Source organism: Bufo bufo, chromosome 1 (assembly GCF_905171765.1).
Source record: "Bufo bufo chromosome 1, aBufBuf1.1, whole genome shotgun sequence".
In the NCBI taxonomy this organism is placed as follows: Eukaryota; Metazoa; Chordata; class Amphibia; order Anura; family Bufonidae; genus Bufo; species Bufo bufo.
The window spans coordinates 23,852,233-23,872,121 of NC_053389.1; the positions used below are offsets into that span (position 1 = coordinate 23,852,233).

At 46.0% G+C, this 19,889-nt stretch overlaps 1 protein-coding gene across 2 annotated transcripts in view; it reads right to left on the reverse strand.

The window, feature by feature from the left end:
- LOC120992361 overlaps positions 1–15,355 on the reverse strand; it is a 100,727-nt gene extending 85,372 nt beyond the window's left edge. For both annotated transcript variants that reach the window (XM_040421301.1, XM_040421291.1), the window contains exons 1-2: positions 15,297–15,355; positions 14,949–15,044 (exon numbers count right to left, since the gene is read on the reverse strand). In XM_040421301.1, coding sequence (XP_040277235.1) covers positions 14,949–15,044; positions 15,297–15,348 — 148 coding nt within the window. In that variant the 5' untranslated portion in view covers positions 15,349–15,355. The remainder of the gene's footprint in view (positions 1–14,948; positions 15,045–15,296) is intronic.
- Positions 15,356–19,889: the final 4,534 nt, after the last annotated feature.

Here is a 19,889-nt window from a genome sequence, read left to right on the forward strand (position 1 = left end):
TCTATGTTCATGTTAAGATGGCTGCGCTCCTAGTCGGCTCCAGTTGGCTCCAGGTTCACCTTCGGAAGAGGGTTCCATGTGTTCCCCGGAGGGGGAATGCCCTTTCTTTGCGATGCCTTGTCCACGCCTTGCTCGCAATGCATCCTGAAGGTACCCCCGGGACCTCCGGCACTTGACATTGTGATTATTTGCCTGGAGGTACATTAGGCGGTCCCTGGATAAAATTTTTACTGTAGGCCAGTACAGGCCACAAAAATTAGGCATTCACCTGACAGAAATGATCTTGTGATTATGTGGCTGGAGGTACATTACGCAGTCACTGGATAAAAATTTTACTGTAGGCCAGTACAGGCCACAAAAATTAGGCATTAACCTGACAGAAAAGAACGTGTGATTAGTTGGCTGAAGGTACATTAGGCGGTCACTGGATACAGATTTTACTGTAGGCCAGTACAGGCCCCCAAAATTAGACATTGACCTAAAAGAAAAGAACTTGTAATTATGTGGCTGGAGGTACATTAGGCGGTCACTGGAATTGTTTTTTACTGTAGGCCACTGGAGTAGAGGCTCCCAAAAATAGGCATTCACTGGACAGAAAAGGCTTTATATGGTGCTGTATATACATAAGATAAGGACCATTCTTTGTTCTGGGTCGTGGTGAATATATGTGGGCTGGCATGAGAAAATTCTATTACACGCGGTCATCACAGGTGTTGAATTCCTCCGAGATCCATGCCTCATTCATTTTTAGAAATGTGAGGTAGTCCACACTGTCGTGAGCTAGGCGAGTGCACTTATCGGTCATGATCCACCCTGCTGCGCTGACCTTCCTTTCGGATAGGACACTCGACGAGGGGCAAGCCAAGAGTTCCATGTCAAATTGTGCCAGCTCTGGCTAGGGGTCAAGCCTGCACACCCAGTAGTCCAAGGGTACCTTGCTTCTCAGAGCGTTCACATAGGCCGTTAACCCGATGTAGTCAAACACCTGTCAGTCTAGGCATTCCCTGAGGCTGGATCCGGAGGGCGGCTGTCGATGTTGGCTGCAAGAATGATCTCATATCCGAAGTGACCAACACATCTTTAAACCGCCCTCTTGCATGTGCGGTAGGATTGTTACCCGCAACTGTTTCGCTGTGTATGGAATTTCCTCTGCCAGTGCCCGCAACAGCAGAATGCAGCATCTCTCGCAGCAAGGCCTGAAAATGCTGCATTCTGACAGCCCTCTGTGATGCTGGTAACATGTCCGCCATTTTGTGTTTGTACCGGGGCGTCTAAGTACGTTGCCACCCAATACTGGTGCTTGCCCTTTATGCTTTTATAGGGGGGGTCCCTCTTCAAACACTGGAGCATGAAGGCCCCCATTTGCACTAAATTGGAAGCGGTGGAGCACACTAGCTCCTGCTCATCTCCCAGGAGCATGTTGTCCTCTGTCTCCTCCCTCCAGCCACGGACAACACCAGGGGTCCCCGAAAAGTTTAAAGTCCCCCTCAATGCCTGCTCTTCTTGCTCCTCTTCCTCTTCTCCCCAGCCACTATCCTCCTCTTAAGACTCCTGCTTGTCTCAGATGGAGTAGACCCCGTGGGAATTCATTCAGTATTACGACTTCCTCATCTTCCAGCTCCTGCTCCTCGATGGCTTGATCAATTACATGACGCAATGCACGCTTCAGAAAGAAGGCATAAGGTATGATGTCACTGATGGTGCCCTGGCTGTGACTGACCAGTTTGGTGATCTCATCAAATGGCTGCAGAAGTCTGCATGTGTTGAGCATGAGCAGCCACTGAGCAGCAGGGGCAATATTCGAATTTGCGATATTTCGCGAATATTTAGGCAAAAATTTGTCATATATTCGCGAATTCGTGATCTCCAGTCATTGTTTTCTTGATTGTGAAAATCAGCAATTGGAAAATTTGCGATAAACAATTCGCAATATGAAAATTTGCAATAAGCACTACTCCTAAAGTTTCAGCGCGCTCAGCAGATTGGCACCGTTGTCGACACCACTTTACCAACTGTCAAATTAAGTGGGGTTAGCCACTGATTGGCCTGTGACCGCAGAGCTGAAAGCAGTGCAGGACAGGTGTGGCTCTTGGCTTCCAGGCACAACAGCATGGCAACGTCTCACCTGGGATGTCAAATAGGTTATGAGGAGCTTGGGGGGGGCGCAGCAGAATAGGCGGTAGCAGTGGAAAATAAGGAGTTAGCTGAGGAGGAGACGGAGGAGGAGAAGAAGAGGCAGGCCTGCATGCAATCCTTGGCAGTAACACCAAATCCACACGGGAGCCACGGGTTACATGTTTGAAGGCCATCAGAAGGTTCACCCAGTGGGCAGTAAAAGTTAAGTACCTTCTCTGCCTGTGTTTGCTAGACCACATGTCTGCGGTCAGATGTATCTTGGCACCGACACTGTGTGCCAGAGATATATTAACTTGCCGCTGAACGTTGCCATATAGTTCAGGGTTGCCCTTCTGGGAGAAATGTTTCCTTCCGGGGACCTTCCATTGTGGTGTGCCAATGGCCACAAATTTTCTAAAGGACTCCGAGTCTATCAGTTTATATGGCAGTAGTTGGCTAGCAGTTCCGAGAAGCCAGCGGTCAGCTGTTGGGCAAGAGGGTTATCCAAGTCATCAACTTTTTATGCTCGAAAATTTGGGCCACGGAAGCCTGCCTTCTGCCAGATGAACGCGACAACGGCACAGTGGAAGGTGGAGTGGAGGACAAATGGGAGGAGAGAGGAGAAGAGGCAGGACATGGAGCGCCGCGAGTGTGGCTTGTGGGTTCTGACTGCGTTGCTCCCACTGGGCTCGGTGATGGGAGGCCAGGTGCCTTCTTAAGGCGGTCGTCCCTAGGTGAGTGTTGGGCATACCGCAATTTATGTGTTGACAGCACAGGCTGCAGATGCCAACACTATTGTCAGCAGCAGACACGTTAAAAAAAGCCCACACTGCGGAGCCATGTGCCGGCATCCTGGTAGCACCTGAAGTTAATGTGCATGGTGGATGGCTCACTCCAGATACATTTGCAGTCTGCTTTTTGCCTCCTGTGCCATGCGAGCTCTGCCTGCTTCTCCTTCTTCTCTTCCCTCTCTGCTGCTCCGTCTCTCCCTCTGAACTCCCCTCCTCTTCCTCTCGTGTTTGCACCCATGTGACGTCCATCGTCACGTCATCATCGTCACCTTCACCACCACTGACATTTTAGATCTCAGAGTAGGCAGCAACAGTGGGGACCTCCCTCCTTGGGCTGATATGGGTACTGTCGTCAGACCGCTGGGTGGCAGCCATTGCTACCTCCTCTTCCTCATCTGATGTCAAGAATGGCTGCGCATCAGTAAGGTCTGGGAATGGATGGGAAAATAATTCCTCTGACTCGAGTGGAGGGTCTAAGGTGGTGGTGGTGGTGTCTTTGGGGGTGCACACAGCAGAGAGTGAGGAGGGTGCAGATACAGAGGATGAGGAGGGTGCAGAAGCGGAAGGGTGAGCGGGCCACTCAATCAACTCTGGTGCGCCCTTTGAAGTAATCGCATGCGCCTTCTCCAACTTCCCACTTAGGCTCCGGCCTGGTGCACCTGCCCGACCCCTACCATCCCTGCGAAACAGCCTGTTACTGAACGGCCTGTCATTTTCAAAATTACCCTGAGTCTAAGTCCCTAGAGAAGAGCAGTATTTTGTGGAAGCGAGTATATCGTAGCCCTCAATCAGTATTTTTTGGAAGCAGGTATATCGCAGCCCTCAATCAGCATTTTGTGGAAGCAGGTATATTGCAGCCCTCAATCAGTATTTTGTGGAAGCAGGAATATCAAACCCCTTAACCAGTATTTTGTGGAAGCAGGTATATCGCCGCCCTCAATCAGTATTTTGTGGAAGCAGGTATGTCGCAGCCCTCAATCAGTATTTTGTAGAAGCAGCTATATCAAAGCCCTTAATCAATTTTGCGGAATGGATGCAGACCCATTCATTTCAATGGGGCCGCAAAAGATGTCGACAGCACACTGTGTGCTTTAGGCATCCGTACTTCCGTTCCATGGCCCTGCAAAAAAAGTTAGAGCATCTCCTATTCTTGTTTGCAATTGAGGAGAAGAATAGGCTCTTCTAGGCATTGCTGTGTGCGTTCTGAAAAATGCATGATGTACACCGCCGTGTTTTGCGGATCCTTAAAAAACACATACCTTTACCTGAATGAGCTCAAAGAATGAGCAACCAAACTGAGTTCTGTCTGAACTTTGCTATTCTTTGGATGGCAGATGAACCTGAATCTTTCCAAGTTCATTTCAGACAAATCCACTAAAATGGTGTGTAGTGACCATTTTAGGGCACATGTCAGGGGGAAAAAAATACCTCACATCACCCTGAGAGGAAGTGGGGGGTGGGCTTGACCTGATTTTCTCACAGGCTCGCAGACAGCCTGGATGAGCCAATTAGTGATGCATGAGGCAGTGAGGGTCCTAGAAGAATGCCTTTCTGTGCTGTGCTGTGCTGTGAGTGAAGATGGTTAGGTATTAGAATTTCTGCCAGGAAAAACAATCTTAGGGAGCCAGGGACGGTGTGCCTGGCTGTGCCTGCTATCAGAAGTGCAAGTGCAACTCAAAAGCAGATACCTGCAAGCAAACACTCATTTTTCCCCCAATTTTTATAAAAATCCTTTTTTGTGGGGTTCAATATAATTAAGCAGTATATATAATGTATATACATTACATTGATACTCGAGCAATACCCACGGTGTGGCAGCAATCTACCTGTGTGTATTAAGTTGAAATTGAGCGTCAAGCCTCAGTCATCCATTTATATATTTTAAGTTTCCTCATGGTCACAATTTACATTTTTTGGAGGTTTCCATTTAATTGAGCAACATACAGTACAGACCAAAAGTTTGGACACACCTTCTCATTCAAAGAGTTTTCTTTATTTTCATGACTATGAAAATCGTAGATTCACACTGAAGGCATCAAAACTATGAATTAACACATGTGGAATTATATACATAACAAACAAGTGTGAAACAACTGAAAATATGTCATATTCTAGGTTCTTCAAAGTAGCCACCTTTTGCTTTGATTACTGCTTTGCACACTCTTGGCATTCTCTTGATGAGCTTCAAGAGGTAGTCCCCTGAAATGGTTTTCACTTCACAGGTGTGCCCTGTCAGGTTTAATAAGTGGGATTTCTTGCCTTATAAATGGGGTTGGGACCCTCAGTTGCGTTGAGGAGAAGTCAGGTGGATACACAGCTGATAGTCCTACTGAATAGACTGTTAGTCAAGAAATTATGGCAAGATAAAAGCAGCTAAGTAAAGAAAAACGAGTGGCCATCATTACTTTAAGAAATAAAGGTCAGTCAGTCAGCCGAAAAATTGGGAAAACTTTGAAAGTAAGGGCTATTTGACCATTAAGGAGAGTGATGGGGGGCTGCGCCAGATGACCTGGCCTCCACAGTCACCGGACCTGAACCCAATCGAGATGGTTTGGGGTGAGCTGGACCGCAGAGTGAAGGCAAAAGGGCCAACAAGTGCTAAGCATCTCTGGGAACTCCTTCAAGACTGTTGGAAGACCATTTCAGGGGACTACCTCTTGAAGCTCATCAAGAGAATGCCAAGAGTGTGCAAAGCAGTAATCAAAGCAAAAGGTGGCTACTTTGAAGAACCTAGAATATGACATATTTTCAGTTGTTTCACACTTGTTTGTTATGTATATAATTCCACATTTGTTAATTCAAAGTTTTGATGCCTTCATAGTCATGAAAATAAAGAAAACTCTTTGAATGAGAAGGTGTGTCCAAACTTTTGGTCTGTACTGTATATACATGATTACTGCAGCAATACCCATGGTGTGGCAGAAATCTACTTGTGTGTGTTAAGTGGAAATTGAGTGTCAAGACTTAGTCGGACGTTTACAAATTTTCTGTTTCCACACTGTTGCAATTATATTTTTTGGGTGGATCTCCATTTAATTAAGCAGTATATATATATATATATATGATTACTACCGCGATACCCATGATGTGGCAGCAATCTACCTATGTGTGTTAAGTTGAAATTGAGCGTCAAGCCTCTGTCAAGTTTTAGGACTTATTAAATTTAATTTAACCAGCATAAATATTTCATTAGTGGAAGACACAGGGTAGGGCAGCAATCCACATGTGAGTAATAATGAGAAATTGAGCATCAGGCCTCTGTGAATTCTATTTACTCATCAAGCCTCAATTGTCAGCTTCCATGAATTCTATTTCCACATTGTTAGAATCTTTTTTTTAGGACTTGTTTTATGTAGGTGATCAACACCAATACACAGGCCAGCACACAAAAGTATCTGTGAGGGATAACACATTTAGGCATAAATCGGTTTCCCTTTATTTCTGTGTTCAGAAACATATTTCCAATCAATTTTAGTTTTTATTGGAAACTGATTACATTCAAACTAGCAACATATTGTGAGACAGTGACAGGCCTCATGGCTGTTAGGAGAGAGGAATGGCAGGATTATCTATATCTTTATTATCAGTGGTCAGGGCTGAGGCAGCAACAGGTGCCACAATCAACGGAGCATAAAGCTGTACTCAAAGTGAGAGGAGTGTGTCTTCTGTTGTACAGAAGCCTGGAGTGGTTCTGTGTGTGGTCTGAGCTGAAAGCGCTGAGAGACCACGAGGCTGGGATTAGCCTGAGGTTTGGGGGGTCCTGCGACGCCTAGGGAAAAAGGTCGCATGGTCAGCGTCGGGCGGACGACTAGACAACAATTCTCCAAAAGACACCGGTGTTGAAACAGCCAGGAGGCTGATTGACATTAGGCTGGGGAAAGTCGCATGGGTTCACGTGTATGTGAACGGTGACTTAGGTGAGTCAGGGATATACTGTGTTTAGGTAGTGCATAGCCGGCAGGCTTTCATTTTGTTTTGTATCGTTTGCTTGTGCTTGTGTCGCAATAAAGCACGAGTTGGGACATGAAAAACCTGTTGTCTGCGAAGGTATTTGTGAGGATGATCCCGGAAAGAAAGCTACACCTCACAATATATACGTGATTACTACACCAATAGGGCAGCACACAAAAGTATCTGGAAGTGATAGCGAATTGTGTTGATCGCGATCGCAAATTTTTATTGCAAATACTGGCACTTCGAGAATTCGCGAATATCTAGAATATAGTGCTATATCTTCGTAATCGCAAAATATTCTAGATTTTTTTCATCAGTACCCATGATCCCTCACTGCTTCTTGCTTGTGGGCCAATGAGAAGGCTGTAATATATTTGACTTTAGGAGTAGTGCTGATCGCAAATTTTCTGATTGCCGATTTTCGCAATCAAGAAAATAATGACTGGAAAACACGAATTCTCGAATTTGCGAATATATGACGAATATTCGCACAAAAATTTGCGAAATATTGCAAATTCGAATATTGCCCCTGTCGCTCATCACTGATAACAAATTTAGACCCAAATCCATTTGCCTATAGTCACATATTTATAATCAATTATTTTATTGTTTTTGGGTTGTTCATTATATTCAAATTAGCAGCATATACAGTACAGACCAAAAGTTTGGACACACCTTCTCATTCAAAGAGTTTTCTTTATTTTCATGACTATGAAGGCATCAAAACTATGAATTAACACATGTGGAATTATATACATAACAAACAAGTGTGAAACAACTGAAAATATGTCATATTCTAGGTTCTTCAAAGTAGCCACCTTTTGCTTTGATTACTGCTTTGCACACTCTTGGCATTCTCTTGATGAGCTTCAAGAGGTAGTCCCCTGAAATGGTCTTCCAACAGTCTTGAAGGAGTTCCCAGAGATGCTTAGCACTTGTTGGCCCTTTTGCCTTCACTCTGCGGTCCAGCTCACCCCAAACCATCTTGATTGGGTTCAGGTCCGGTGACTGTGGAGACCAGGTCATCTGGCGCAGCACCCATCACTCTCCTTAATGGTCAAATAGCCCTTACTTTCAAAGTTTTGCCAATTTTTCGGCTGACTGACTGACCTTTATTTCTTAAAGTAATGATGGCCACTCGTTTTTCTTTACTTAGCTGCTTTTTTCTTGCCATAATACAAATTCTAACAGTCTATTCAGTAGGACTATCAGCTGTGTATCCACCTGACTTCTCCTCAACGCCACTGATGGTCCCAACCCCATTTATAAGGCAAGAAATCCCACCCATTAAACCTGACAGGGCACACCTGTGAAGTGAAAACCATTTCAGGGGACTACCTCTTGCGGCTCATCAAGAGAATGCCAAGAGTGTGCAAAGCAGTAATCAAAGCAAAAGGTGGCTACTTTGAAGAACCTAGAATATGACATATTTTCAGTTGTTTCACACTTGTTTGTTATGTATATAATTCCACATGTGTTAATTCATAGCTTTGATGCCTTCAGTGTGAATCTACAATTTTCATAGTCATGAAAATAAAGAAAACTCTTTGAATGAGAAGGTGTGTCCAAACTTTTGGTCTTTACTGTATATATGCATTTACTACACCAATAAACAGGATAGTGCACAACATTATCTAACAGGCCGAAACATGTTCGGGCTATGGAAGGGTTCCAAACAGAAGACCCAGAGCCAGAATGGGGGTAGTAGCAGCACAAACTATCCGGTCAGAAGTAGTAGTAGTAATAGTAGTCGGCCACAGTTGTCCCTTCTGGCTTTTGAAAGGCGCAATATTATAGCTCAGGAGAAAGAGTCACAGCATGATCACGTGGAGGTGATGTCAGTATTGGACACCATGCCGTGGAGCCAGAAGTCACAGCGTTCCTCCTGCTTCTCCTCCTTGCAGCCCCAAAGAAGGCTTTCAGTGGAGTCCCCCAGTCTTCACTGCCCCTTATTAGAGGGGCACCTTATTTTTTCCGAAGAAGCGCCAAGAAAACCCCACCATGCACAATGGCAGATAAGCAAGAAAGTCTGCTTGTTGATGACTTGTGTGAAAGCAGTCAGTGTTTGTACTGCCCTGAAGAGTAGGTGGAGGCTGCAGACCCAAGGCTTAGTCGTGTCCGTGGTAGTAGTAGTAGTAGTAGTATTAGTGGCCTCTATAGCCGCTCTATTGGAGTTCGGACAGTGACATTGACAGTCGTTGAAGAGCAGGAGAGGGGTGCCAAAGATCCCACCATGATATCCCAAAGTCTGATAGAAGCAAAAGGAAGGATGAGGGCCTTGAGGATGATTGTGTGCTGGATAGGACCTGGGAGATAACAGCATTGTCTTGTGTAAGCACAAAGTAAAATGTGGGCCGGCAGACACAAATGTAAGTACCACAACTCCATTGAACCACATAAAGTGGCATCACCACATCCCATTGGCAAACAGAGGTGGCAGCCAGCCACCATAGCAGTTGTTTCCTCCTTCTACCGATCCCTCTTGTGGGGGAAGTATGATGTCTTTCACATCTTCATCTTTCTTTTCCACTTCTCCCGCTCAGACTCCTCCTCCCGCTCTGCTTCCTTGTCTGAAATCGATAATGAAAAACGCGGCCAGTAAACTACTCTAGATACCCAGAAATCCGATGATGCACAAGCTTTATTCCCGCCTGGCCAAGTTGCTGATGGTGCAGTTGCTGCTGTACCATGTAGTTGAATCTGCTGTCTTTAGGGAGCTAATGGTGTGCGATCAGCCTCGCAAGAAGATTCCTAGCCAGCATTATTTATCCCAAAAAGCCATCCCTGCCTTGTACTCGTGGGGAAAAATCTGGGCCGCTCCTTCTCTGCTTACAGCCTGCCAGTGCTACACACCAGCTTTTAAACCACATGACCTAGGAATGTCATGTTATATTGTGAGTCGCAGGTCCCTACCTGCCTGTGCCCTTCTACTGCCTCATAGATGTCTGGCCTAGTGGCCTGAAGCCTATGAGGCTGAATTGCAGGGGGTCAGGAATCTACTCTACTGCCTGACACCAGGGGCAACCGCCTCCCCAAACCCTATGTCACTGCATGTACTGTACATCTATAAGTCTGGTACAGAAGTATCTAATTAAATGGTGTTCACCTTGCTTAATAAGCAATTATATTATGCCTGCATTCTCTAATTGAGGTGAATAAGCTGTCTAATATAACTGATATCAGGGTTCCCACCTTGAGTAATAGATAAGCAATTCTATTATACCTTCATTCTCAAATTTGGTTGAATAACCTATGTAATATAACTGTTTTCGGGGTGCCCACCTTGGTTAATAGATAAGCAATTCCATTAGGCCTTGATTCTCAAATTGAGCTGAATAAGCTGAATAATATAGCTGCTATTGGGGTGTCCACCTTGTTTATTAGACAAGCAATTCTATTATGCCTTCATTTTCAAATTGGGGTGATTAAGCCAATTTAACTGTCATTGGGGTGTACACCTTGTTTCATAGATAAGACTTTGATTCTTAAATTGGGGTGAATATGGTGTCCAATACTACTGTTATTGATATTGAATAACTTATTTACATATAAAGTTACTGTACAGTATGTCTAACAAAGAGGTACCAGGGCCCTCCAAAACAACGGACAGTGGCTAAAATGTTGTTGGAACCAGCAGAAGTAATGGCAAAAGAAGAGGTGGTGGTAGCAGCAGCCGCAGAAACAGGATAGAGCTGTCAGAGTCATCCAGCAGTCATGCATGGCACACGTCTTTAATCTGGTTGTAACCCTGTTCCTGAAGTCTTCCATCCAACTGCAAGATGTCTTGATAATGGCCAGTAAACTATGTATGCACGTCAGTCACTATTAGTGTGCAAAACACATCCTCCTTGAGCTGCAAAGGCAGAATGGTGTTCCCCAACATCACCTCATATGTGACATTTCCACATGTTGGAACCCCACCCTTCACATGTTGGACCGACTATTAAAGCAGAATAAGGTTATGAATGATTTCTTGATAATGCAGGTGGACAGGAGTACTCCCCTGTGTAACTTATATGTTAGCCAGTGGCAGATCATAGAAACATAGAAACATAGAATGTGTCTGCAGATAAGAACCATTTGGCCCATCTAGTCTGCCCAATATACTGAGTACTATGGATAGCCCCTGGCCCTATCTTATATGAAGGATGGCCTTATGCCTATCCCATGCATGCTTAAACCCCTTCACTGTATTTGCAGCTACCACTTCTGCAGGAAGGCTATTCCATGCATCCACTACTCTCTCAGTAAAGTAATACTTCCTGATATTAGTTTTACTTTTAAACCTTTACTTTTAAACCTTTACCATTACTTTTACTTTTAAATCATGCGTGACACATGCTGTTTGTTCAGGCCCTTTGAGGAGGCCAAAGGACTACAGGATGAATGATGTCATTCCACTCCTTCACGTCCTGAGCAGATGTTGATAAATCTGACTGGCCAGTGGACAGGAGACGTGGCACCTACATCTCATGGCCACCTGGGCCCTATGGAGGCTGAACTGGCCAAGGAGGAGGATGAGGACATTAACATCCAGGAATTGTATACAGGTGAGTTATCTGCCCAAGTGACAGGAGAGGACGATGAGAAGCATGAGGACCTTATGCAAATGGACAGATGCATGCTCAGTTGCTTGTATAGTAACAGCCAAATTATGGCCCCTACAGGGCCAAAATGGGAGCCTTTTTTCCACCTACTGAGAGGGATGATAATCTCAATTACTATCAAGATATCCTATGTAGTCGGTTGGTCGCTGCCTATGTGTGCCATCGCCCATCATAACGAAGGTCTTTCAGGGGAGATGCCCTGAGCTTACGCTCCACTGCTATGAATGCTGCAGGGGGTGGGGCGGCAGGACCAGCACCAGCTCCATCAGCAGCAACTTAAGTCTTGAGTCTCTACAAGGCAGCCAAACTTGATTTGTGGCTGCAACTGACCTAGTTTGTCCTGGACAAGCTTTTCTGCCTGGCCAGCAGTGTGGCATTGGAGTGGGTGCACAGTGCGGCGGGGGCCATAGTCACCCCAAGAAGAACTCAATACAAAATGTTGAGAGATTATCCTTTGTAAAAGTGAATCAGGCGTGGATCAGCCGTGGATCAGCCAGGATTACACACACTGGTGCTTGATGCATTAGACTAGATCATTCTGGCAGAATTGTTCTGACTGCAGTGTGCTGCCACACCAGAACATTGTGAAAAATGGCCCGTTACTTCTGCCCACCTGCTTCAGCCACTATTTTATTGCTCAGGGCTGGCGTCGGCACCTGGCACACCCGCTTCCACTGTGCTGCTATAAGCGCTTCCATCAATACAGATAGAAACGCTCATTGCTGGAGCGCCGGCATAGTCTGCATAATGGAAGCTCTCACTAGTCTGCAGGAGGAGGGGGAGAGAAGCGCTGTGAGCGCTGTACAGTACTTACCCCTCCTCCTTCTTGCTCTTCTCAGTTCCAACGCTGCTGTGTCCTGGCTGCCTGCAGCGTCAGGACGTACAGAGCGCATTCTGACCTGATGCTGCAGGAGGTCAGGTGACTGCAGCGTGGGCCCTGAGAAGAGAAGAAAGCCAGGACAGGGATAGTGGCGGCAGGAGAGGTAAGTTACTTTATTATTTTACAGTCTGATCTGAGGTCTGATATGAAGGTCTAATGGGGGGTCTGGAGAGGTCTCAATGGGGGTCTGGAGGTCTACCTGGGGGGGGGGGGTCTGGCGGTCTGACTGGGGGGGTCTGGAGGTCTGACTGGGGAGTCTGGAGTGGTCTATGGGGGGTCTGGAGGTCTGACTGGGGAGTCTGGAGTGGTATATGGGGGGTCTGGATGTCTGATTGGGGGTCTGGAGGTCTAATGGGGGTCAGATATGTGTGTCTGGAGGTATAATGGGGGTCTGGAGATCTAGTGGGAGTCTGGAGGTCTAATGGGGGTCTTATTTGGGGGTCTGGAGGTCTAATGGGGGGTCAGATATGGGGGTCTGGAGTTCTAATGGGGGGTTGGGGTCTGGAGGTCTGACTGGGGAGTCTGGAGTGGTCTATGGGGGGTCTGGAGGTCTGACTGGGGAGTCTGGAGTGGTCTATGGGGGGTCTGGAGGTCTAATAGGGGTCTGGGGGTCTGACTGGGGAGTCTGGAGTGGTCTATGGGGGGTCTGGAGGTCTGACTGGGGGGTCTGGAGTGGTCTATGGGGGGTCTGGATGTCTGATTGGGGGTCTGGAGGTCTAATGGAGGTCAGATATGTGGGTCTGGAGGTATAATGGGGGTCTTGAAGGTCTAGTGGGAGTCTGGAGGTCTAATGGGGGTCTTATCTGAGGTCTGATATTGGGTTGGGGTCTTACATGGAGGTCTAATGGGGGTTTGATCTGAGGTCTAAAACTGGGGTCTTATATGGGGTCTGACATAGAGGTCTAAAGGGGGTTTGGTCTGAGATGGGGGGGATCTCATTTAGGGTTTTATATTAGGGTCTGATCTGAAAGGAAGGGGGGAATTTTGTACTAGCACACAATATAAAGGGGTGTGGTACCAGTATTTTCAGGGAGACTGTTTCTGCAGGAAAGTATTGGGAAGCACAGCAGACACAGTATTGGGGGTGGCAGGATGGGGTGTTGAGAAGGTGGGAGGGTGATGGAAAAGTCGTAAAGTAAGATGTCTATTTGTTAAACTCTGCAGAGACGAGGTGCAGCTGAAAGAAGTCACCATAGTGGTGTGGTCTGACAGGAGAAGAAGAGGAAACAGAATATCTACATCAGAGAAGAGAAGTCCCTGGATGGAAGAGGTATGTGGTGCTGTATGACCCTGTATGTTCTGTAGCACTGTATGTAATGTTTTCCAAGTATGTCTTTGAAGGGGTTGTCCGCTTTTTTTTTTTTTTCTGTATGAGCGCTGCCTTCTCTGCTCTGTTTACCTGTTCATCACTGCAAATTCTACGACAAGCAGGTGAACAGAGCAGAGAAGGCAGCTCTCATATGAGCGCTGCCCTCTCTTCAAACAGCTGATTGTCGGGGTTGCCGGAGAACCCCAGCCGATCTGATATTGATTACCTATCCTGAGGATAGGTCATCAGTAGTAAAAAGAGGACAACCCCTTTAACAGTAGGACTCTTACATAGTATAATGACCCCAGTGCCCTCCTTTTAGTATAATGATCGCCAATGACCCTCCATTCAGTATAATGACCCCCAGTTTGGGGGCCACTGAGGGTCATTATTATGAATGGCGGGGGTGACTGTGGGTCATTATTCTGAATGGAGGGCCACTGGGGGTTATTACACTGTGTGTGAGGGCATTGGGGTGTCATTATACTGTATATAGGCCACTGGGGGTCTTTATACAGTGTGGGAGCAACAGGGTTAAATGTATAAAAATGCCAAAAGGGGGCCCACTGAGATTTATTGCTCAAGGGCCCACATGAACCTGGAACCGGCCCTGTTAATGCTGTCACCTGCCTAATGCCACACACCTGTTGCCATCTTCTCCTACTGCCACCATCTTGTGCTGTTACCGCCATTGCTGTTGCCATCCGCTCTACTCTGTGACTGGTTCACTATGTTGCTTCCTCTTGGGCTCTTTTCACAGTTCATTTGCAAACATATAAAAGTGTTTTTTTTTTTTGCAAAACTACAGCAGTCATAATTTGCACAATGGTATATTTCTGACCTGCTGTAGGAGACCTCCAATAACATGTAATTGGCTCTATGGAGATAATCCTGGGGACATAGATTGAAGGGATAGACTAGTGTGAGATGGGAGGCCACCGAAGATGATGTTGCAGTAGTCTAGTCGGGAGATAATGAGGACATGCACTAGCACTTTAGATGATTTGGGATTGAGGAAGGACCATATATGAGAAATGTTTGTGGAGGCTGTAAGAGGTGATATAGGCTTAGGGGTGAAGGTAGAAAGTGTGGAGCCAATAACTGCGATTAACAAGTATGGTGACGGGCTTGAATGATATGAGGGAAAGAGAATGAAGTCGGTTTTCTCTATGTTGAGTGTTTTAAGCATCAATCATCATCTAGTCAGAGCTACCGCCATTCCCCTTCTCCGCTTTGTCTGCCCTCAGGGGTTTGCTGCACCAGAACAGAGCCTTGAGGGAGATATTACTCACCAGTACCACCTGGGCACTCCTCTCCTGATGGGCAAGCGTTGTTGTTGGTTGGGCATCGTGTCATTATAGAAATACCCGCATAACAGTTAGAGCAACCTAAAAAAGATGTCAAACAGTCAGCACACTGGTCACTTATTACAAAATTTGCCATTACATTTCTTTATTTTGCTTTGTTAATGAGATCAGTGGCGTCTGAGAATAATGTTCAGTATATCCCAGCTCACACCATGATCGGGAGAAAGGGAAGATCTGTCCAACGCATGACTGTTATCATTGATAATAATATGAATAAATCCATAAAACAAAGCAACTAAATAGGAAAAGACAACTAATTCAGGTCTCACTTACTTGTTGCTGCAAGAGCCGAGAGGAGGCAGAGGATTCCATACAGGGAGCTCATGGTTCTGCTCCTGAAGACAGGACGTGATGAGAAGGTTTTTGGGTGGAACATGGGAGGATCTTAATTACGTTGATGAAATGAAATCTCCCCCCAGTAACAAACAAAAAAAAGTTTGTTTTATATATAATAAATCCCAGGCAAAATAAAATGGGAAATAACAAATGCACAGGAGGCTGCAGTGCCAAGGACTTACTGGTCGTGCAAATTGCTACGTAATTTATCTGACATAGGCTCGCTCTCCGCCATAACTAGACGCAGCAGATAAGGATTGTATACACATGAAGAATGTGCTACGAAGCCGTTAAAAAGAAAATGTCACCGTTCCAAGAAAAAAAAAAAAGAAGATATTTATAAATCCTAGCAGTGTGCCAGCCTTCTCTCCGGTCTGAGCGAGACACTGTCCTGTGGGAAGCAATGTCACAGCTGGAGGATCGGTGGGATGCAGAGAAGTGAAATGACTAGGCAGATATCTGTGTGACATGCCCGGTGCTGGGGGCCATAAATGAAGAATGGGTAGTGGTGCTGCACATAGATATGACTGAGAGATTGCCATGGCCATGGAAGCATGGAAAACTAGAATATATCCATCAATATCTCAGGTTCTTGTTAACCCTCTTGTAGATTGTAAGCCTTAGCGAGCAGGGTCCTCCCCCCCCCCCCCCCCCCCACCTGTGCCATTTAGTTAAGGGTACTTTCACACTAGCGTTAAAGTTTTCCGGTATAGAGTTCCGTCCTAGGGGCTCAATACCGGGAAAAAAATGCATCAGTTTGTCCTAATACATTCTGAATGGAAAGCAATCCGTTCAGTATCTTCACGGTATTTGGACAAAGAAAATATCGCAGCATGCTGCGTTTTTTTATCCGGCCAAATTTCCGGAACACTTGCCGGAATGTCGGATTCTGCATTAATTTCCATTTAAATATATTAGTGCCGCATTGACGGATCCGATCTGCGCATGCGCAGACCTTTAAAAATGTGGGGGGAAAAATACCGGATCCGTTTTTCTAGATGACACCGGAGAGACGGATCCGGTATTTCAATGCATTTGTCAGCCGTATCCGTACCCGAATCCGGATGCAAATGCTATCCGTTTGCATATGGATTTCCGTATCCGGCAGGCAACGCCGTCGACCAAACTACCTGCCGGAATCCAACAACGCAAGTGTGAAAGTACCTTTATAGTTTCATGTTTATTGTATTTTGATATTATGTATCCCTATGTTATTGTGGGATTAATGGCGCTTTGAAATAAATAATAACCCACTTTAACCCCTTCTACCCCAGGCCAGTTTTCATTGTCCTGCTCGGGCCTGTTTTTGCAAATCAGAAATGTGTCAATTTACATACATGCTAATAATTTTGGAACGCTTTTACTTATCTAACCAATTCTGAGATTGTTTTCCCGAGATACATTGCACTTCATGTAAGGTAAATTTGTGTCCATATTTTTTTTTCTTTATTTATAAAAAAAAGTGACAATTTAATGAAAATGTTTAAAAAATTCGCAATTTTCTAATATGAATTTCTCTGCTTGTAAGACAGGTAGTGATACCTCAAAAAATAGTGATTCATCAAGATTCACCACATGTCTACTTTATGTCTATTTTATTTTATTTTTGGAATATTTGAAGGCGTAGAATTTTAGAATCAAATTTTCAAGACAATTTATAAAACCCACTTTTTTGAGGACCATTTCAGTTCTGAAGTAACTTTGAGGGCCTTACATAATAGAAACCACCCATAAATAAATCCATTTTAGAAACTGCACTCCTCAAATTAGTCTAAACTGATTTTATAAACTCTTTTAACCCTTTAGGAGTTCCACATTAATTAATACAAAATGGAGGTGATATTTAAAAATTTGTTTTTGCAGATTTTTCATTTTAGTCCATTATTTTTCTGTGATACAACAAGGGTTAACAGCAAAACAAATCTTAATATTTATTACCCTGGTGTAGCAGTTTACAGAAATCCCCCAAATCCCCTAATAGGTAGGCCGAACGCCTGGGTCCACAATCTGTGTCTGCGGGTCACACCAATGCCTCCTCTTCTTCTCCTATGTTACGTGCTGGCCTATCCCCTGTCGAAGGCGCAGGCCTGGATGCCTCCCGCCCTGCACCTGGACCTTTGCAAGCACCATCAGCGACCACATCCACTTCCCTGTCCCAGCGCAGCATCCAAATGTCCTTACCCCAGGCATTTGAACGCAAGCGCAAATACCCAGACCCACCCACAGGCCATAGCACTAAATGCGCAGCTTTCCAAATTACTGGTCCTTGAAATGTTGCCATTTAGGCTTGTGGACACTGAGGTCTTCAGCAGCCTGATGTTGGTGACCGTCCCTCGTTACGCAGTCCCCAGCCGCCACTATTTTTCAAGGTGTGCCGTGCTAGCCTTACACCAACATGTGTCCCTTAATATCACATGTTCCCTGATCAACGCAGTTACTCGGAAGGTCCACTTAACCACGGACACATGGACAAATGCTTTCGGCCAGGGCCACTACATTTCCCTGATGGCACACTGGGTGAATGTTGTGGAGTCCAGGAGCGACTCGTACCCTGGGGCAAGGATTGCGGGCCCCAATTCCATCACGGTTTCCGCCACCCCCTATGTTAGTGGCTCCAACACCCACTTCTCCTCCTCCGCCTCCTCCTCCACTTCCACCTCCGAAGTATCCGCGTGCAGCACCAGTCAGTCATTAGTTGGTAGCTGGAAGCAGTGTAGCACTGCAGTGGGGAAGCGGCAATAGGCCGTGGTGATCTGCCTAGGTGACAAACAGCACACGGCGGCAGAGTTGTGGCAGGGGATAAGAGAACAGACTGAGCTGTGACTCTCACCACTCAACCTAGAACCAGGCATGGTTGTGTCTGATAATGGCCGTAACTTGGTGGCGGCTTTGGAGCTCGGCAAGCTCCCATATATCCCATGCTTATTCCTCTTGGACGCGCCGGCGCGTCCTCTCGCGACATTTCAGGCAGAGCCGGCCCGCGCATGCGCATTGCGGGCCGGCAAATGTTAGAGGAGTATTTCGTCACCAGCCTGCCAGCCAATGATCGTCGCTGGCAGGCTGGTGATTTTAAAAAAATCGAATCACAAGCCATCTAACACCTTATATTTATAAATATAGGGTGTTAAATGGCTTCTGTGCTCCTCTGCTGGTCCTTTTCGTCGGTTGGTCCCAGCAGAGGAGCACACATCACTGTGAGTACACCAAACACTACACTTAGCCCCAGATCACCCCCCCCCCCATCACCCCAATTAACCCCTTGATCAACCCTGTCAATCACCTAGTGAAAGGGAAAAAAGTGATCAGTGTAAACTGTCACTTTTTTTTTCCACTAGTATTCACGGTTAGGTTTAGGATAGTTTAGGCCCCTTTGTTAGGTAGTTAGCGTCGGTTAGCGCCCAGCCCACCGCACCGCAGTCACTGATTCGCTAATTAGCGTATCGCTAAGGCTACTTTCACACTTGCGTTCGGAGCGGATCCGTCTGGTGTCTGCACAGACGGATCCGCTCCTATAATGCAAATGATGGTATCCGTTCAGAACGGATCCGTCTGCATTATATTTCAGAAAAAAAACTAAGTGTGAAAGTTAGTCAGACGCATTGAAAGTCAATGGGGGACGGATCCGTTTGAAATTGCACCATATTGTGTCATCTTCAAACGGATCCTTCCCCATTGACTTACATTGTAAGTCTGGACGGATCCGTTTGGCTCCGCACGGCCAGGCGGACACCCGAACGCTGCAAGCTGCGTTCGGGTGTCCGCCTGCTGAGCGGAACGGAGGCCAAGCGGAGCCAGACTGAGGCATTCTGAGCGGATCCGCATCCACTCAGAATGCATTGGGGCTGTACGGATGCGTTCGGGACGCTTGTGAGAGCCTTCAAACGGAACTCACAAGCGGAACCCCGAACGCAAGTGTGAAAATAGCCTAATCAGCATTGGTACTTTTATAGTATCTGTAAGTGATCAGAACTGATCACAGTCAGATCTATAATAGTATTAGTGTCACTTTAGTTCGCCTTCCACCCAAAACGCAATGTTTGCCCGATCAGGCCTGATCGGTCGCCCAGACGTGCGTTCACCCACATCCGCCCCGCCGCAGTGACAAAAATGTATTTATTTTTTGATCACTGCACAATCATTTTACAAGCGCTGCGGCGATCACGCCCGCCCCGCCGCAGTGACAAAAATGTATTTATTTTTTGATCACTGCACATTCACTTTACACGCACTGCGGGGATAAAAAAATCTGTTTTGATATTTTTTATCAATCGCAGTGGCTTCCTGTACTTTGCTAGCCTCCCATTTGTAAGACAGGCTTGCTTTTTTTCTTGGGTAGTCTCAGGGAATACCCCTAAATTTAGTAGTCCAAATGTCAAACAGGGGGTATTCTTCTGAAGAGGCCTACAGGATTCTGACCCAGTCGGTTGAGGAATGGGAACCCTCATCTGACGAATCCAGCGGGTCAGAATATGAGCCTGTAGAAAGCAGTGGCAGTCTGACCCAAAGTTCGGACGAGGAGGTTGAGGTCCC